Here is a 21,376-nt window from a genome sequence, read left to right as displayed (position 1 = left end):
AGAGCAGCTGAATGGAAACACATGAAAACCACTATTTGAAGACCTCAGTTTTTATTTGAAGTATTAAAACCATCAACAGTGCCACAAGCATGAAAACATGAAAACTATCAAAGCAATACAGACACAGAGGGAGCAGACTGAGAGAAGCTGCAGACTAAAGCCAGTATCAGAGTCCCAGTGAGTCAGCTCAGGACTGGGAACACTGGTCTGTCATCAGAGTCTCTGAGAGTGGAGTGTGGGAGCCCTGGGTGGCCTCACAGGTCACAGAGCCCACCTTCTCCCACTGGTCTGCAGGGAGCCTCAGGGTGCTGCTCCAGCTGTAGTGGCCGTCATTCTGCAGCGCCCCGGGGCTCCTGCTCTCCTCTCCACTGCTGCTTCTTCCATCCACCTTCCAGGACAGCCTCCAGTCTGAGGGGAAGCCCTTGTTGGCCACACACATGACTGTAGCCTTCCCCTGCTGCAGCTCCTCACTAGAGGGCGCCAGCACGGTCAGGGAGGGGGGGACTCGGCCCACTGCAGAGAGAGAGAGAGAGATGTTAGAGAAACTGGGAGTTTGGGTGAAACTGCTCTCCAGATGTTTCACTTCCCTCTCTGAGCTTGGTAACAATGGTAACAGACAGGCTTCACTGCTGAACCATGGCAACAGACGAGTTTCAGTACCAAAGATAAAAATATTAAAGTGTTTCTTTGACTTCTGATGTTCTTGTCTATAATCTGTGAACTATTTCTTATTTCTACAATTACAATCAAAATAATCAGAAAAATAAATTTGTCAGAATTTTATCATAACTCAAAAATTAAACAATTTTGTATATAAAAATGGAAAAAAACAAACAAACTTATTTTTGGTATATTTTGGAAAAATAACTTAATTACAAATTAAATCTCATAAACTGAGCCCAAAGTGGTCAGCATGCTTTTAGAGCAGGGGTGGGCAACTCCAGGCCTCGAGGGCTGGTGGCCCTGCAGGTTTTAGACGTGTCCTTGAACCAACACAGCTGATTTAAATGACTAAATTAGCTCCTCAACATGTCCTGAAGTTCTCCAGAGGCCTGGTAACGAACCAATTATGTGATTCAGGTGTGTTGACCCAAGGTGAGATCTTAAACCTGCAGGACTCGAGGCCTGGAATTGCCCACCCCTGTTTTAGAGTATGGTTAAATGGTAACCATATGGCAGTATAGTAATTTTAAATCTTCATCAAAGGCGAAATGAAATGGATGACAAATTATTTGCAGATACTTTGGCAAAAGGTTAAAACATAGAAACAAAAATGTGCCATCTATGAACTGTTTTTGAAGAAAAAATTCTAAAAAAAGTTTTAAAAATTTAAGTTTCATTGAAAGAAAATGCTCAAAAAGATTTTAGTGTGAAATAATAATGGCATCATAATTGCATAACTTGTAGAAAACTGCACTTTTGTGTTGCACTGTCTTGTGTCTGTATCACTCCGTTCTGTTTTTGTAGTTCTTGTATACTTGCACTTTATTATAGTCCTATGTTGATTTACTGTTATATGTAGCACCAGGGTCTTGGAGGAACGCTGTCTCATTTCACTGTGTACTGCACCACTGTATATGGCTGAAATGCCAATAAAGCCACTTGAACATGTTACATGTCAGTCGTGACTTGAGTGTGTTCAAAGCAAAAGGAGATAAAAGACCACAAATAAGCAGATTATCAGTAAACCGCCTGACATAACACAACACTCATCCACAAGAAAAACTCAGTAAAACTGGCAAAGAACAACAACAACTGGTAAGCTGCCTGAGTCGCACACAGTGGAGCGCCGGCGGAAAAATAAAATGTCTCTGTTATGGGTCGAATATTTCACATTTCTATCAAGTAAATTATTCCATGCTGTGTTTCAAATTAAACTGAAGAGTCGTGAGTTCATTAGTCTTTGGTGAATAAATAATGACATCGTCTAATATGCCATGTGTCGTTGTTTCTCTCAAACTATATTTACCAAATTTGGACTCTTTTAACTCTAACACATCGATCCAAATTCACCCACAGATGTTCAACTGTCTTAAAGTCTGAAGGACTTGAAGGACACTTTATATGATTTATGTCAAAGAACAAATGGTGTCATAAAACAGCTGAGCAGGCAGGCAGGAAAAGACTCAAATGCAGACTCCCAGGAACAGGACGTAAAATCAAAAAACAGCTTTATTTGCTGAATGGAAATACAAAACAAAGCTAGACTGGGGGAAGTATAAACTACAAACACAAAGAGGCACACAGGGAAACACAGCCATGAGGGAGGACGCAACACGAGGAACCCAGCTAATGCGAATAACCACAACGAGACAAAACGACCATGGAAACACAAGACCTTCACAATAAAACAGGAAACATGATGCGGGAGCGGAGAAGAGGCAGACGAAAGGGAGTGAGGGAACACGAGGGAGAGAGCAGACACGACGGGCTGGGAAACATAGATAAACATGACGGAATGAAACACAAGGAGGAGAAACAAGGCAAAAGAACTCACACCACAATATAAACACAGACACACAGAGGGAGACACAAAGGGCAACGACACAAGGGGAAATCTAATAACCAAATCTAAACAGAACAATGCAGGCATTAAAGAATGATCCTTAACATAAACAAGTAGACTTAACATAATACAAAAAAATGACAAAAACACAGGAAACGCAAACCGCTTGGTCGAATGAGCCAGGACAATGACAAGTGGTCTTGAATCATTTCAGCAAAATGCCCCTGCAGGAGAAAAGCCTTCACATCTCCTCACTGCACGAGTAAATTTTGACTTAATTTCTCATCTGTCTATAAATCATGAAGGGTTCATGTGAGTCACATGCCAAATATGCCATGACAACTCTTTTTAGACACATCACATTGATCCAAGTCTCTGTGTGTGTCAGTCAGATCATTTCCATAGAGGCACTTTGCATCAGCAGCACCATGCTCCAGTGCTCTGGGAGAGTTTATAGTCCTGAGAGTTGAACACTGGATGACTGACAGCTGTCCTTCATCACAACAGAAGCCACAGAAATCCTCCTCATCAAAAACATGACTTTGATCTGCGTCCTCATCTGGACTCTCCTCTGCTGCTGCTTCACAGGTAAAGTCCAGAGAATCAAACTCCTCTCCTCTATCAACATCTGTCCCTCTGAAATGAAGCCCACAAAACCATGAAGCTGCTTTATGTTTTTGTCTCTGTATCCTCAGAGTCCAGAGGACAGATCACAGTGACTCAGCCTGGAGCAGTGAGCTCTGCTGTGGGAGCAACTGTGAGCATCAAGTGTACGACCAGTCAGAATGTTCATTATTATTCCACCGTATCCAGCCGCCACCACTATTTAGCCTGGTACCAACAGAAAGATGGAGGAGTTCCTAAACTTTTCATTTATACTACTAGCAGTCGACAATCAGGGATTCCAGCTCGTTTTACAGGCAGTGGATCAAACTCTGACTTCACTCTGACCATCAGTGGAGTCCAGGCTGAAGATGCAGCAGTTTATTACTGTCAGAGTTTTCATTGGCTGAACAGTCAAGCTGTGTTCACACAGTGAAAAACAGTCGTACAAAAACCTCCCTCAGTCAGACTGAACAGAAACTGAAGTGACTGCTGCAGCTGGAAGATACTGCAGAGACTGATACAGTTCACTGAGGACACACACACACACACACACTTTATCATATTCTCCGTGTTCTTTAAAGAATCTGATTTCAAAATGTAGATTTTACAGCTTTCCACATGTGAAAAACTCTCTTGAAACCTGACACTTATTTTTCACAGCTCTAAACACTGAAACTAATTCTCAGCCTAAAACGCTTCAAAAACACTTCAGATTCATGTAGTTGTGTTTTGAATTTCACAAAAATATTAAGTTCTGGAAACTGTACCAGCATTTTTTTCTATGTTTTTTTTTAATTTCCGAAGGAACATGTCCATTGTTAAGACCCTGCCTACACATACAGGTTATTTTTAATGAGTTTTTATTTCTATTTTGGAATTCTGTCTACAAATAATGGTGTTTTAGGAAGTTTTGAAAATCCCTTCCAGGTAGAGAAGACTGTGCTCTGTGCTGTTCTCACTGTGAAGGCTTCTAACTGGTAAACATTACCATTCAATTCGGGTTTTATCACCATGTGTTGCTTTGGTTCACTTTTGACATGTTTCACACACACACACACGTTTTCAAACGACTTCACTGACATTTATTCGTGAACAGTTAAATGAACTTCAGTAAATGTTTCCCCATCACTGCTTTTCTCAGTTGCTTTGGTGAAAGTCTTACATCAGGAACGTCATTCTCACCACTCTTAATGCAGCTCTCAAAATATGTAAGGCCTTTTTCACCACACAGACTCATCTATGCAAAAGACACTTCATAAAACACTTTCACCATCGTTTTAAGACATCAAAACAGGTTTTTTTGTTTTGTTATTTTTCTCAAAACCTCACCTACTTTGGAAAGAGTACTACAAAAAATGTAGGCCTAATGTCACAAGGGGCCAAAGGCCTGTACGCAACTGGACTCAAGTGCTGGACCACATGTGGAGACGGTTGAGTTTGCTTTACACAAATCTTTATTTGGCACAAAAACACAGAGTTATACTTGCCGTGGGATTCATGACAAGAAAACGTAGCGTGGTGGCCTAAGGTGGCGTGGTGATCAAGAGGAAGAGAGGAAAAGGGGGTTAGTGGGTTCACAGACTTCTCCAGGTGTGATTGAATTTTAAAGAGGAGTATGGCTTATGTTGCAGGTGGAGCTGGTGGTACTTTGAGGGGAGTAGGTGAAGGTCCAGGTGAGCTGAACAGAGTTAAGATGGGGCTGACCTGAGCTCCAAGTGATCCTGTGAGAAGCAGTGGCAAGAGGGCAGCAGGTGTGATATTGAAATCCTTCCCAGGTTACGGAGCATGAAACTGCAGTGAGTATGGCCGAGTGTCCATCTTAGCTGAAGAGTGGACCAGAGAGCTGTAGCAGAAGAAAAATGAGGTAAGTTCATAGACTTGGGCAAGGAGCATGAAGCATGGTAGCCTGTTACCACCGAGGGTAAGTTGGCAAACTAGCAGTGAAGAGACGGCAACGCTGGTCTTAAATATCCTGAGTAGGTTGCTCCAGATTGGCTCCATGTGAGGAGATGATGGCTCTGCCCAGGGGCAGACACAGGAGAACATGGACTTAGTGGAAATTTACCAGCAGCTCACCCGGACTGTGACAGCTAATGAGAAGTTTAAAACTGTTTTCAGAAACAAAAATCAAGTCTGATGGTTTTTTTGTATTTTTTTTAACCTTAAAAAACTGATGAAATGGAGAAAAGCAAAATAATACTCATTAAACTATATGTGTGTTCTGTTCACATCACCGACACATTCTCAGCCTGGCTGGGGGGCTTCTTTGCCCAGCCTGGAGGCTCCCGGTGCAGACGGCTCCCTGTGATAGTGTTTCCTCACCTGGCTCATGTAAAGATTGATTGATTGATTGATTGATTGATTGATTGATTGATTACTACAGTGCCGTGATCTTCCTCATGCTGTGTGTGTTTTGTTAGATTCTTCCCAGTTTAGGTTTTGTGGAGTTTTCTGTTCAGCAATAAAAGCTGCCATTTTGACTTCAGTCCTGTTTCCAGTGAGTTTGAGTTTGGGTCCAATTCCTGCCTGGACACAGCCCGATCACGACAGTTGTGAGCTGTGAGTTGTGGATCAACAAAGTAACAAATCCCGTTATTAGTGTAGAAACAACAGCAGTGTGGATGTGTGTATAAAAACAACGAGAAAGGCTAATTTGATTGGGGAAAAGCATCACTGATTTGAGAACTGCACCAAAGCGACTGAGAGAAACTGTAATATATGTTGGAGGTGGATGGTACTGGAGGAAATCATGTTGTATCATGCTGTTTGAACCATATTTAATTTTGGATCACACCCATCTGAATGGTGTCCTACAGCAATATTTTAAAATTGATATTGAACTTATTTTAAAAAATAATCAATTAGTAGTTCTTCAAACACATCAGGATCTGCGTGGGGTACAGAATGTTGTAAAAACATGTAGTGAAGTCCAGACGTTTACTTTTTCACATTGTGCCTCTAAACTTGGTCAGATGATTTCCATAGAGAGGCACTTTGCATCAGCAGCACCATGCTCCAGTGCTCTGGGAGAGTTTATAGTCCTGAGAGTTGAACACTGGATGACTGACAGCTGTCCTTCATCACAACAGAAGCCACAGAAATCCTCCTCATCAAAAACATGACTTTGATCTGCGTCCTCATCTGGACTCTCCTCTGCTGCTGCTTCACAGGTAAAGTCCAGAGAATCAAACTCCTCTCCTCTATCAACATCTGTCCCTCTGAAATGAAGCCCACAAAACCATGAAGCTGCTTTATGTTTTTGTCTCTGTGTCCTCAGAGTCCAGAGGACAGATCACAGTGACTCAGCCTGGAGCAGTGAGCTCTGCTGTGGGAGGATCTGTGAGCATCAAGTGTAGGACCAGTCAGAATGTTTATAGCAACAACTATATGTTCTGGTTCCAACAGAAAGATGGAGGAGTTCCGAAACTCCTCATTAAGTATGCTAGCACTCTAGAATCAGGGATTTCAGATCGTTTTACAGGCAGTGGATCAAACTCTGACTTCACTCTGACCATCAGTGGAGTCCAGGCTGAAGATGCAGCAGTTTATTACTGTCAGAGTTTTCACTGGCTGAACAGTCAAGCTGTGTTCACACAGTGAAAAACAGTCGTACAAAAACCTCCCTCAGTCAGACTGAACAGAAACTGAAGTGACTGCTGCAGCTGGAAGATACTGCAGAGACTGATACAGTTCACTGAGGACACACACACACACACACACACACACACACACACACACACACACACACACACACACACACACAAAGCTATAGTGAAACAATATTTCCAACATAATTACTGGATTGTCCCATTAGCAGCAGGTTCTCTAACTATTGCAAACAAGAGCTTAATAACATCTAAAACTAGACGGCGTTGTTTGAAATGTGGAAAGAAACTGTCATTTTAATAAGTCACTAACTTTAAGCTGATATTCATGTCTAAAGTTGCTTTAGTAGTTAAGTGATAAGACTGAGTTTGTGTACCTGGCCAAAAAATAAATATATATTTAGTGTGAGAATGAATAAGATTACAGACTTTGTTTTACAGACTCTTCACTTCATGGTGACTTGACTATATTATGACTCTTGTTATTTTACAGGAGATGAAAAAGTGTGTCTGTGTTTTGTCAGGCTTGTCAGTGATCATTGCTCATCTGCCTTCACACACATATGACCTTGAGTGAAATCCCCTTCTTAATCCAGAGGGTGATGTCAGCCCACCCTTTGCGACTATAACAGCTTCAACTCTCCTGGGAAGCCTTGCCACCAGGTTTAGGAGCAGGGCCGGCTGTAGGCTGGGGCAAGAGGGGGCCACACCCCTTTAAGCCAAGCGTTTAGAAGTTGAGAAAGAAAATAATAGATTGCCCACAAATTGAATATCGACAAGAGTTACTACAGTAAATTTCCCTGAAAAAGGCACAAATGAGATGATAGGTTTCACGTCTCGTTCGCTCTTTCACTCTGTGTCCTGTTTGTGCGCAGGCTCACAGCACTCGGCAGAGAACACCCACTCACCCTCCCCCCAGCTAAACATCTAATCACTGTTAGTATGTAAATAACCCGTGTCAGGTTTTTCAGTGGGCAGGGCAGAGCAAATGTGACCAGCTAATTTCTGTTGTCAAAATTATAATGACTGTAACTGATACTGAATTATTTTAATGTTCTTCATTGTATTTGTTAGAAATATATAAATATTTAATTTTCCTTTAATTGAAGGACTTTTTTGTGAAACTTGGTGGAGCGGAAGTAATGTTGAGAATAGACTCGTTTTTTAGTGACACAAAGCAAGTAAAGCACAGGTGCACCGCGGGTGTTGCTGTGATGTTTCTACATGTAACTGCCTTTATTTAAATTAGCTCTCATGAGGACGATGCTGAACGATCCTGTTGGGAAACTTGGAATAAATCATCTAAACAAACAACTTGTCCACGTGGTGGCTGATGGGAGTAACAGTGACTCGTGAGATTATTAACAACTGAAAAATACATCTACATTTGTACAGTGAGTGGGGGACTAGGCCATTGTTCTTCTTACAGTTTCAGTCTGGTAGAGACGTGTTTCTTTCTCAATCCCACAAGCACCACTGTGAGCCTGTCTGCTGCACAGAGCCGACTCGAGGACCTGTGTCAGTAAGACCCAACACAAAGCCCCGCCCAGTTTTCAACTCTGCAACCAACAGTTTCCTCGTTTCATACAATGATGTAATCACAGCGATTTTAGTAAAGATTATTTACTTTTGTTACATAATAGAAAGAGGAATTTGCTGATCTTGGCCCACGAGAAAAAAATCCATAACAAATAACTTGGATATGGATAAATCTGTAAGAGTTTTTGGAAAGGGAAACAGGAGACTGTTGAATTAAGGAGAGTTGAGCTGTACAGCTGCAAACAGAGTTGAGTTCCTTACAAAACAAATAAGCTTAAAACAAGAAGAAATCTGTTGTGTTCTACAAATTAATTTGAGAATTGTAGGAAAAGACATGAATTGTTTTTTTTAATAACTTGGCCTACCCTTTTTAGTTTTGGTAATATTGGCAGTAGTGAGAAGTGCTATTGTTGGGTTTGAATATTTTTAAAATAGGCCATCCAACTCAGGTAAATGTCATGTTTTTAGTTGTTAGAATCTGATTAGCAATATTTTATTTTACTTTTTGTTGTTTTAATTTTCCGTTTTTAAGGCACGCAAACCCCCTGATGACGTTAAGGTGGCAATTCCTCAGGGGGGGAAACTAAAAGTGCAATCAATTACATGACAAACACAGTTATCCAGAGCAGAAGACTCATCACTCTAGAGAACACGTCTACACTGCTCTAGAGTCTGAGCTGCAGAGACTGATGCAGTTCACTGAGGACACACACACACACACACACACACACACACACACACACACACACACACACACACACACACACACACACACACTATTAGATAAACATGTAGGAGTGTAACACAATCTGAACTTGCAAAGTTGAGAAAATCTAAAGTGCTGTACAATAATAATAACTCACATTTACATATTTTTCTCAATAGAAGGAAATATCTAAGGAATAACGATCAGTCAGTTATTTGTCAATGATGGAATTTGAATCACTAAATTCTTATCAGTTCGCATCTTTAATTTTGAATCAACTTTTCAGGCAGTTTTTAGGATATCCTGATAATAACGAACTCCAGTAGTCCAGAGTCAGTCAGATGATTTCCATAGAGGCACTTTGCATCAGCAGCACCATGCTCCAGTGCTCTGGGAGAGTTTATAGTCCTGAGAGTTGAACACTGGATGACTGACAGCTGTCCTTCATCACAACAGAAGCCACAGAAATCCTCCTCATCAAAAACATGACTTTGATCTGCGTCCTCATCTGGACTCTCCTCTGCTGCTGCTTCACAGGTAAAGTCCAGAGAATCAAACTCCTCTCCTCTATCAACATCTGTCCCTCTGAAATGAAGCCCACAAAACCATGAAGCTGCTTTATGTTTTTGTCTCTGTGTCCTCAGAGTCCAGAGGACAGATCACAGTGACTCAGCCTGGAGCAGTGAGCTCTGCTGTGGGAGGATCTGTGAACATCAACTGTAGGACCAGTCAGAATGTTTATATCTCCAACTGTTTAGCCTGGTACCAACAGAAAGATGGAGGAGTTCCTAAACTGCTCATTACCTATGCTAGCACTCGACAATCAGGGATTCCAGCTCGTTTTACAGGCAGTGGATCAAACTCTGACTTCACTCTGACCATCAGTGGAGTCCAGGCTGAAGATGCAGCAGTTTATTACTGTCAGAGTCTTCACTACCCTAACAGTCAGTATGTGTTCACACAGTGAAAAACAGTCGTACAAAAACCTCCCTCAGTCAGACTGAACAGAAACTGAAGTGACTGCTGCAGCTGGAAGATACTGCAGAGACTGATACAGTTCACTGAGGACACACACACACACACACACACACACACACACGTTTGCTTCCAATCTAAAAATAGTTTCTTTTTCTCTTTTCCCTAAAAATTAAGTAAAAATCAGTCAACATGTTCAACAAGTCGAATAGTTATAGAGAAAACTCATTGTGACCTTTGACCTCCATTCCATACTAGAACCACCATAATATCATCTATGATTTGTTAAATTTTAACAGTTATCAGTAAAATAAGACCTTTATGTTAAAATATATGAAAATAAACTCAATAAATATCATACAGCTCAACATAAAAATAAAGTTTAATTTAAATAATCTAAACATAAATTTGAGGCTCAAAAACAAACACTCTGTTTACACAGTGAAAATCTGTCGTACAAAAACCTCTCAGCTGAAGAGGAACTGATCTGAAGCAACAGCTGCAGAACAAACTAAAAGACTGGGAGGAACGATTACTTTAATATTTACTGTGGAATTTCATTTGTGTGCACTCACAGTTTAACATTCATAAACTTATTGAATACGTTGTTAGTAACATGAAAAAAAAATGAAGTGGTGTCCCCGAATAAAAAGATAAATGTTTAATGAGTCACAGAATACAGACACAACACTGGCTCCAGATGTTTAACACATTAACATTATTTTTAGATGACTGATGTTCTCTGCAGCCCATCAGTCTGACTCATTCTTAGTTTCTACATTTATAACAATAAGTTCAGATGAAAAGACGTAGCTGGAAGGTCCACAAAGAAAAAAATGTTGTTTTTGCTCATTAAAGATTTTTATATTAATCCAAGTTGTAAAATATAACAAGCTGTCATTAGAAATACAAATACTGTTGTCAGTGTTTCTGCACTGATGAGCAGCTCTTTTCTATTTGTAAGCTGTTAAATATTAAACTGATCCTTCTGTGGAGCTCAGCTGCAGTCCTTGTTATCACACAAATCCAGAAAATCATTGTAGTCACATCACAACTAGTGTCTATAATATTCTGATATTCTGCTGATTAACAAATCAAGCAGGCTGTTATAACAGTGTTTGTAGGGGATGTGTTCAGTGAAGATTTAGCCTCATTTGGATATTTCCAGCACAAACGAATCACTGTTACTGTTGTAAAAACCTAAAGTTATTTAGTCAGTTTCCAAAGTATTAATGTAGACAGAACAAAGAACTAAAAAGTTTCTCTTTAAATAATATCTTACTAATGCTTAAAAGTGTGACATTAATATAAAGTCCTACCTAAATCTGAAACCAATGAAAATAAGATGTGATCATCCTCCTGACAGACCGTGGACTTTTTCTTGTGTTAAGAGGTTTAGTGAAGTGAGTTTCTCTCATTTTGCTGTGAACACTAGAAGAGATTAACTTCTATATAAGTTGATTAAAGCAGACCTGTAGTCTCTCATCTGCCTGCATTCCTGTGTTTGTTCTGTTAGTCTGTTCTTAACATCATGTCCACTTCAAGCTCAATTCTGTCATCATTATTTGAGTCCAGTTATTGTCTCGCTGCCTTCTGTGAGTTACTCAGCCTCTGTTTTGTGTGCTTTAACTCTCAGACTCCTTATCTCCACCTCATCCTGACAATTAGAGATCCTCAGCTAAGTCTCCACCTGCTTCATCTCTGCCACCACCAGCTTCTAGACTCTTCTCTGCTTTGGTGCTTCATCACAGTTTCACTGCCAAATAGTTCATTAATCAAACTTCAGTAAATCTTCACTTAAACTTGATTTAAATGATCTCTGTTTAAACATACAGATGACACCCTGCTCTTTAATTTCACTTATTAGGTTTTAGATCAGATTAAAATGTAGATCATGAAACAGCTTTGAGACTAGAAATTATGAAGAGCACACAGATAATCTATGGTTGACATGACCTCAACATCTTATAGAGAAATATTTAATATGTGGATTAAAAAATATATTTAACCATTTTCACTGCACATTACACTCGCTGTGTTCTGTTGACGCTTTTTCTTTTGGTCTGGTTTTACAAATATTACAAAATCTTAATTTTTTAATGTGCATTTATTAAACTCACAGAGTCAAAGAACATGTTTTCTCGGTACGTTTTTATTCTTTTAAGAGTTTGAAATATCAGCTTTACAACAGACACAAAAGGATGAAACTAGAGGAGATTGTTGCTCTGATTGTTGTCATTATGAGATGGAAACATGACTGTTTGATGCTTTTTTAAAAATCTGCAAACAAAAAGAAACAGAGAGAAAGAGGAAAAACAGCATGAAAGACTCAGTGATTGACATCAGGACTGGGAACACTGGTCTCTCCTCAGTATCTCTGAGACCAGAGACTGGGAGCCCTGGGTGGCCTCACAGGTCACAGAGCCCACCTTCCCCCACTGGTCTGCAGTGAGTGTCAGGGTGCTGCTCCAGCTGTAGAGGCCGTCATTCTGCAGCACTCCAGGAGTCCTGCTCTCCTCCCCTCTGATGCTGCTGCTGCCACTGCTGTCGCTCGTCTTCCAGGACAGACTCCAGTCTGAGGGGAAGCCCTTGTTGGCCACACACATGAGCGTGGCCTTCCCCTGCTCCAGCTCCTTGTTGGAGGGACCCAGCACCTTCAGGGCGGGGCGGGTATCACCTAGGAAACACCAATCAGCTTAGAGGACAGGAACCACAATTTGAATTTCTCCGTTAAGAAGTTTCTGTCAGGTGTTTTTTCTGCTCCACCAGTCATTCACTCACACATTGTTTCACTTCCCTTTAAGAAACCTCTCATGCATATCAGCACAGAGAGAATCATCACACAGTTTGAGCTGAAATATCTTCAAACTACACTGGAAATAAAAGAAGCAGATGTGGAAACATTTACAGCAGAAGTTTGGCTTTAAAATGATTAGACGTCTAAATCATGGACGACTGAAGAAATGAGTGGACACAAGCACAGAGCAGCTACTCATTCATATAGATTTGAAATGTTATTGAACAGCTCACATGATTTCAAACTAAATCTGAAACATCTGACACGATAAAAACATCAGAAAGCAAACTTTAACTCATCCAAACAGCAGCTGATGTGGTGGAAATTTACAAACTAATCATAAGATGATGAAGTTTACTCTTGTCTACATATATTTTACTGTGACAGAAATGTAGATTCAACAAGAGAAACTCGCAGAGCTCATCTGAATTAGTCCAGTAAAAAGGACAAACATCAAAAACTCAATTATTTTAAATAAAAAAACTACTTTTGTCTCATCTAAGCAGCCTAACAAATAATTATTAAATAAAATGATACAATATTTAATAATAAACACAGTTTAATTAACTTACTTCCAACATCCAGTCTGGTTCCTCCACCAAAAGTCCACCACAGTGATACAAACTCATTGAGGCGCCGTACAAAAACCTCTGACTGTAGAGAGACACGGCTCTCTGACTCTAACAGACTGAATTAAAACTAAAAGCTCTCTAGACTTAACCAGATGTATGTATATGTAAAATATCCTCAAGTCCACTCTGATGTTTTATATCATTTGTTAATATTCATTTTAACATTTATTCTGAAGCTAACTTTGTTTCTTCATGAAAATTGATGAAAAATATTTTACTGAGTTTTTTTCTGGCACACTGAACAGAAAAGTCAAGATAATTACAAGAAAGAAATCTGTTAAAGTAAAAGCGGTTTAAGTTTGACTTACTTCCAACATCCAGTCTGGTTCCTCCACCGAACGTGTACCACAGTGATACAAACTCATTGAGGCGCCGTACAAAAACCTCTGACTGTAGAGAGACATGGCTCTCTGACTCTGAAACAAACAAACTCACCAATATGAATTCTTTAAATCATAATTTCATGACATATTATTATTATAACTATGAAATAAAAATGAATGAAACACAATAAAACAATTTTCCAAAAATGTAATTTGCATTTATTTTAGAGTTTTTATCCAGTTTTGGTCCTCAGTAACCAAAAGGTTATGGCTGTGATATATTCTGTATTTTAGAGTTTGAAAAAATCTAAAATAGTGCTGTCAGCGTTAATCTAGTTAAAATGACGTTAACGCCATAACCACATTAAGATCAAACCTGCACCATTCTTTTGGTCCACTGCAGTGTAGCAGTCAAAAGAAAAGTGAAGTGGCCACAAATGGCCAGGATAGAGCCCAGAGGGTTAATGCATAAAATGTATAAAAATATTATTGATTACAGGGTAATACATTAATGTTAATAGCAACTGTAAGCTTTTTACTTTGAAGTAAGAAGTATAAACAATGCTGTTACTGCCACGGGACCGAGTGGTCTGTACTGAACTGAACTCAGGCGCAGAAACCCAGAGCAGAGACAGCAGATGCTTTAACAATATTTTATTAGGCCTAAGCGCTCCAAATGTAGCAAGGACAAAAAAACCTAACCCTGCAATTCTGGCTTGGAGGCAGAATAAACAGAGAAAAACAGATAAACACCATATACACATTTAAGTTCAGGTTTTAGCAGAAATAACACGTTACAGTTAGCATGTAAGAGATTTGGGAGAAAATTCTTTACAAAAACATCATTTACCAGACACTTTTATTAGTGACATACGTATCTATTGACATATAACAGACAATTTAGCAAAGGCTAACTAACATCTGGGCAATAAAAAACAGAGCAGAATGTAAGTTTGTCTTTGTGACAAACGCTACAATGTTGATGCAGGTGGAATGAGAGACATAAATAAAGTGCAATATGCAGTAAAGGGAACAATGTGCACTGATGTCAGATAGAGAAAAGTAGTGAAGTGAATTTGTTCAATAACAAGCAAAAATCTAATTGGTTTGAAACTGACCACTAAAAGCTAACCAGAGGTGTCAAAAGTACACACATTGCAAGTTTAGATACCTCGGGGGTCTGACCGTTGTTGTGACGCTAACAAAGTGCCAACATAATCAGTGTAAGCAAACTAGATGATTCCTAGAATTATATAATTATTAACGGCAAATTTATACATGACAGACTCTGTCCCAACCTTTACGATCCACTTGCAAGGTTTCCACAGTCGATGATCCATGCAGGAACGCATTTCCACCTACTGTAGAGATCACGTGTTTCCGGTTAGTGTGGAGGTCACGTGCTTCCTGTTACTGTGGAGGTCGCAATATGGCGCTCCCCAGTGGCTGCAGCCCTTCTCTGTGCATGGGGCTGCACGCCGCTAACACGTTAACGATCTAACTGCGCTAATGCGTTGACGCCGTGCAGCCAACGCACGGGGCGATCTGCGTTAACTCGCTAAGAGAGATTTGTAGTGTTAATGCAGTTGTGACTTCAACGTCATTTTAACAAAATTAACGCTAACAGCACTACTCTAAACATTAAAATGTACTTTTAACCTACATTCACTAAACTTCAAACTGCATCAAAAAACTATTTTGTGTGTACTCCCACACACAGGTTACAAACGATAAGGAGCAGTTATTACACACTACATCACAAAACCTGTTCAGGGCATGAAACTCAAGTCTGTCCAGTGTCACAGGTTGTCCTGTTATTCTACAAAACATATACAAATGTGAAGTTAAAACAGAGATGAATGATTCTGAGCTGTGGTCAGGTTTGACTTTTGCATCCTGTGGTCAGCATTGTACATCATTGTGAATCACTGAAAGTGTGTTTCACTGAGTGAGTTTTCTGAAAATCTAAAGTAAGTTTTACAAATTGAACCTTTCCTCTGAATATTTTTTAAATGTCCTTCACTTTTGAGGCCCTGTTTACATGTGCAGGCGTCTTTTGGAAAACAGACTTTTCTATTTATTCTGTCCTGCTTACATGTTAACAGAACTTTAGTCCAAGACAATCCAATACAAAAAGCACATGGCCCAAAAATCAAAAGAATGATAATCAATGAAGTTTGAATGAAGCTCCAGAGGACGACCCGGAGGTCGGCAACACAATAGCCCATGATCAAATAGATGTGGGGAGGCCTGTGGTGGCGAACTGCATACAAAGTGGTGACGTCGTTGGTGAGGCCATGGCAGAAAAGCCCCCAGTGGCTTGGCTACACACACTCTGCGTAGCTGCATAACATTGGCTTGGCAGGCGTCGGGCACGCTGAATGTCACGGTAGAAAGGAGACGAAGCAGAAACAGCAGGCGTGCAGTCCACTGGCAGCTGCAGCCGCAGTGGGCAGAGTAATCCAGCAACTCCCGGGCTTGGATCGTCTCCTTGGCTCGGACCAGATAGCAGATCAGCGCCGAAGCCGACGGGATCTCCAGCAGTTCGGGATTGCCGTGAAGAATCACCTCCATGGTGTTTACTCCCACCAGCTTTGTCCACACATCCGAGGTGCCAGAGATGTATGCTCACAGGTTCCAGAGACGGTGACACCCTCCTCACGAACAGCATCCACTGGGTCCATCTTGCGTCAGATCGTTCTGTCACGGCAGGGTGTGCCTGTGCTTTTTTGATACAGGACCCAAAAGCAGATGATGACAGAGGAGTTGCAGGTTTCAGCAAAAAACGAGCCTTTATTTGGGTTGAGGGCTGAACCAAAAATGAAAACTGAAAAAACTATGAGAACTGTGACAACGGTGACAATTGTGGTGGGTATAACAGACGACCTGTCAATGACATTGGCAGGGCTCGTGGGATGAGCCGTGTGGAATTTAATGAGGACCCAAGATGCAGGCAGCTGAGATGCAGGGGAGTTTTTATAGAGAAGGTGGAGGTACAAACAGAAACGGCAGAGGAGTGGAGGAAACTAAACAAAACCTAAACTGGAAAAAACTAAGAAAACAAACCTGAAGCGCTAACGAACACGGAGAAGTGGGAGCAGGCAGGCACAGAACAAAACCCTAACAAATGGTAAACCTTAACAAAAGATATAACAGAATAAACAAAGAACATAGAATAATATAAATACACACAAAACACAGAGTCGTCAGACTCAGGACCATGACAGACATACAGAAAACACACCGACTTAAATACATACGGCGGACGAAAGCGAAAGCATTTGCCAAGAATGTTTTCATTAATCAAGTGTATGAAAAAAATACACACAGGTCCTTTTCTGTCACCATGGGTACCTACGCCTCCTCCATTGCCCCTGTTACCTCTGGTGTCCCCCAGGGGTCTGTGCTGGGTCCCATGCTGTTCTCTTTATACTTGTTACCCTTGGGCCGAATCTTTGATAAATACAATATTTCCACTTTTATGCGGATGACATTCAAATCTATTTTGAACTAGTTGAGGATGTCATGTTGTCGTTGCAAAATTTCTCCGATTGTATGAATGAAGTTAAAATCTGGCTACTGAGCAATTCCCTCATTCTAAATGATAAGAAGACTGAAATTCTAATCTTTGATGCTCCCTTCTCTCGGGCTGAACTAATTGGTATTTTTGGGCCCTTTGCTGACTCCCTTTATGACACTGTGAGGAACCTGGGTGTTGTCTTGGACAGTTCCTTCAAGTTGGACAAACACGTGTCCTCTGTAGTTAAATCGAGTTTCAATCAACTACGTCTAATCTCTAAGGCCAAGCCCTACTTACCACATAAAGACCTGGAGAAACTTATCCATGCCTTTGTTATATCAAGATTAGATTACTGTAATTCCCTTCATACTGGTCTCCATTCTGCCCTTGTTCACAAACTGCAGCTCGTTCAAAATGCGGCTGCGCGTCTTTTAACTGGAACTGGCAGGTTTGAGTCTATTACTCCAGTTCTTTCCGACCTGCACTGGCTCCCTATTAAATTTTGTATTGATTTTAAAATCTTATTGCTCACTTTTAAAATCATAAATAGCACTGCGCCCAGCTATCTTATGGATCTCCTCAGCTTTTATATCCCAGGGAGAGCACTTAGATCAGCAGGCCAAATGCTCCTGGTGCGACCTAGATCTCGGCTCAAGACCAGAGGTGACCGCGCATTCGCTGCTGTCACACCCTACCTCTGGAATAACCTCCCTCTAGCTATTCGGGCGTCTGATTCAATTCAATCTTTTAAATCTCGATTAAAAACTTATTTGTTTAGCCTTGCTTTCCCCGCCTCCTACAGCCCGCATTTTTGGTGTACTGTAAGTTATCTTTTTCGCTTTATTAATATTGTTATGACCCAGTGATGTGTTTGTTGGTGTCGTGCCTCCCACCGGAGGAGGGATGGCGGTATTTTCCCTTTTTTCTCTCCTAGGAGGTGGACACCTGGGCGTGGCTGCTAGGTATCTGGGTGGAGTCTCTACCTATCTTCGGACTGGATAATTGATGGACCACCTCCAGTACTTAACGTCCGGATGACAGTCACCTGGCAGTGCTTTTTGGAACCCCGTTGACTCGGTCACAGAGTTGTGTGTTGTGTCATTGTAATGCAGGCTGGAGTATTCACGTGTACCTCTAGCCTTGCCATGTAAATAATTGTAAATAGGTTAACAAGTGGCGGTCACTTTTTGTTCCTTTGCTGTATAACTTTCACTGTCGCAGCCTAGTAGGCGTGAGAAGCCGTTTTCTTTTGTTGAACCAGTTTTCTCCTGTTTTTCGTTAGATAGTTAGGTAAGTGACTTGTCTTTTGTTTTGGCTTCTTTTTATTTTGGTGTAGGGAAGTGTAGGGATTGTGTTTTAGGGAGTTTTGTTTATTGTTTTGGCATTGCTCACTGCCGATGAAAATAAATGGCTGCTTAAATACTTGAAAAAGGTGTCGTTGTTGGGATTTGTGTGTGGGTGGGAAGTGAGTGGGGCAAACTATTTGTTACGTTTATTTACTTGCCGGGACCAGAACGTAACATATTGGGGGCTCGTCTCTTTTGTGTTCTTTTTGTGGCTTGTTTTCTTGGTTGGCGGTTTTTTCTTGTGTGGGGGGGTGTGTGTGTTAGGATGGAGTTTAAGTTGGAGGACTTCACTCTGAGCCCGTGGTCACTCAAGGTTTCTTTTCCCAAGATGATGTCAATACCTGCAACCTCAAGTGGCGGTCACTTGTTACGTTCCCCTGGGGGGGGGGGGGGTCTAGGCGGTGAGGGGGAAGTAACAAGTGACCGGGTCAGAAAAAGGAGTCAAGGAGGCGAAACAGTTAAATAAAACAGTTTTATTGAAGTAATTCAACTAAAAAAGACGGACAAGCCGCTATCACCATAAAACACAAACAAAACTCAGGCGTTGGTCAAATAAAGCAAAAAGTCAAAAGGAAAGAGCAGCTCACTAGCTGAAAACCACAAAACACAGCTCACTCGCTAGAAACACCGCAAAACACTCAGCTCACTAGCTGTACCCACACACAAATGGCACTCTGGCTCAGAGCTCACCCTGCTCTGGGCTTAAATACCTTTAATCGCTGATGGGAATCAGCTGTACCGGCAGGAAAGGTGGCATCTCAGGCAGGAGGTAGTGGGACACGCCCACACAGGCACCCTCAGGAGAGAGAGGCCCTGCTAGGGCCGTAACAATATTTATAATGTTTTAACCTTCAGCCTTTCGGGTTGTGCCTACTACGCCTGGTGTATTATTGGTTAGTTATGTCACCAGCCTGTTAGTATATTTTATTTTTATTTTGTATTTTGTGTTTTGTGTTTTGTATTTGTATTTATTATTGCTCTAACTCGTTCTGTGAAGCACTTTGGCATACCTGTGTTTTTTTAAATGTGCTATATAAATAAAATTGTATTGTATTGTATACAGGAGGTGATATGGGCAAGAGGGAACAAGTGGGGAAACAGCTGACTGACATTAACATAATGACGGGACAGGAGAAGTGAACCTAATACAACGAACAAAGAACACAAGACTCAAAATTAAAATAAAACAAAAATAAAACAGGGAAAACGGCCAAAAAATACAATAAACAATGAAATAGCACTAAAATACACAAAACACTGGGTCTCAGACCCAGTACCATGACAGCGATACCCTAATCCCATGGGGCATGTGGTCGTCTGCGCACCCACTGAGCTTGAACTGGCACCCTGCACAGTCCAGACTGGTCAACACTTAGTATTATATTACAATGTAGGGCTCAGGTTTGCTCTTGAAATATTTTCTTGTCTTCTTCTTCAGCTGAGATGTTTTTTTAAGAGGATTGCAGAAAATGTCCTATTTAAAAACATACCTATGTATGATTGTAACCTAAGACACGAGGTTACAATCATACATCCACTCAAAAATATAATTATACAAAATCTGAAATATCTTTCCAACTAATAATAAAATCAGTTGATTCACCACCAGATCAAGATAAAAAGAATTGAATTTTTCATAGAAGGAGGAAGAAATGTTCTTTTTGAAATAATTTACAGTGAACATCATCAACAGCATCATCAGATGGATCCCACTCCCTGTTGCAGTCATTTCCATAGAGAGGCACTTTGCATCAGCAGCACCATGCTCCAGTGCTCTGGGAGAGTTTATAGTCCTGAGAGTTGAACACTGGATGACTGACAGCTGTCCTTCATCACAACAGAAGCCACAGAAATCCTCCTCATCAAAAACATGACTTTGATCTGCGTCCTCATCTGGACTCTCCTCTGCTGCTGCTTCACAGGTAAAGTCCAGAGAATCAAACTCCTCTCCTCTATCAACATCTGTCCCTCTGAAATGAAGCCCACAAAACCATGAAGCTGCTTTATGTTTTTGTCTCTGTGTCCTCAGAGTCCAGAGGACAATATACAGTGACTCAGCCTGGAGCAGTGAGCTCTGCTGTGGGAGGAACTGTGAACATCAAGTGTACGACCAGTCAGAATGTTTATGGCAACAACCATTTAGCCTGGTACCAACAGAAAGATGGAGGAGTTCCTAAACTGCTCATTACCTATGCTAGCAGTCGAGATTCAGGGATTCCAGCTCGTTTTACAGGCAGTGGATCAAACTCTGACTTCACTCTGACCATCAGTGGTGTCCAGGCTGAAGATGCAGCAGTTTATTACTGTCAGAGTTTTCACTGGCCTGGCAGTCAGTATGTGTTCACACAGTGAAAAACAGTCGTACAAAAACCTCCCTCAGTCAGACTGAACAGAAACTGAAGTGACTGCTGCAGCTGGAAGATACTGCAGAGACTGATACAGTTCACTGAGGACACACACACACACACACACACACACACACACACACACACACACACACACACACACACACACACACTCACACACACACACACACAGTCTAACCCTAAATGTTAATGTGGGTTTGACTCAAAACTTCAGACTTGTGTCCATCCTGACGAGCTCGCACAGAAGAACATGTGAAACACAAAACAGTTGATACTGTGAGTCAGATCTGTGATGAAGAAACTCTCCTGTAAATATTCAAACTGGGAAGTAGTTATTAAATGAGAATATTTTAGTAAACTGCAGTACTGATATATGTATGTATGTAGATTGCTCAGCTACATTCTTGGTCACAGAAATATTTCACATGATTTGATCTGAAGATTTAAAGTTTAGT

At 40.9% G+C, this 21,376-nt stretch overlaps 4 gene segments (V, D, J or C); 2 read left to right on the top strand and 2 right to left on the bottom strand.

The window, feature by feature from the left end:
• Window positions 1-34: 34 nt before the first annotated feature.
• On the bottom strand, window positions 35-9,223 carry LOC120728252. The segment is given in 3 exon segments: window positions 35-513; window positions 8,871-8,898; window positions 9,203-9,223. Coding segments are annotated over 3 exon segments (375 nt in total).
• LOC120728168 lies at window positions 6,231-6,780 on the top strand. The segment is given in 2 exon segments: window positions 6,231-6,282; window positions 6,390-6,780. Coding segments are annotated over 2 exon segments (375 nt in total).
• Window positions 9,224-9,447: 224 nt separating the features above from the next.
• On the top strand, window positions 9,448-9,983 carry LOC120728156. The segment is given in 2 exon segments: window positions 9,448-9,499; window positions 9,607-9,983. Coding segments are annotated over 2 exon segments (375 nt in total).
• A 2,086-nt stretch (window positions 9,984-12,069) lies between these two features.
• LOC120728251 lies at window positions 12,070-16,263 on the bottom strand. The segment is given in 3 exon segments: window positions 12,070-12,614; window positions 13,675-13,720; window positions 16,024-16,263. Coding segments are annotated over 3 exon segments (621 nt in total).
• Window positions 16,264-21,376: the final 5,113 nt, after the last annotated feature.

This window comes from Simochromis diagramma, unplaced genomic scaffold (genome assembly GCF_900408965.1).
Source record: "Simochromis diagramma unplaced genomic scaffold, fSimDia1.1 OVJJ01000307.1, whole genome shotgun sequence".
In the NCBI taxonomy this organism is placed as follows: Eukaryota; Metazoa; Chordata; class Actinopteri; order Cichliformes; family Cichlidae; genus Simochromis; species Simochromis diagramma.
The sequence above is the reverse complement of the archived record's forward strand: the minus strand, read 5'-3'. Positions and strand labels throughout refer to the sequence as shown.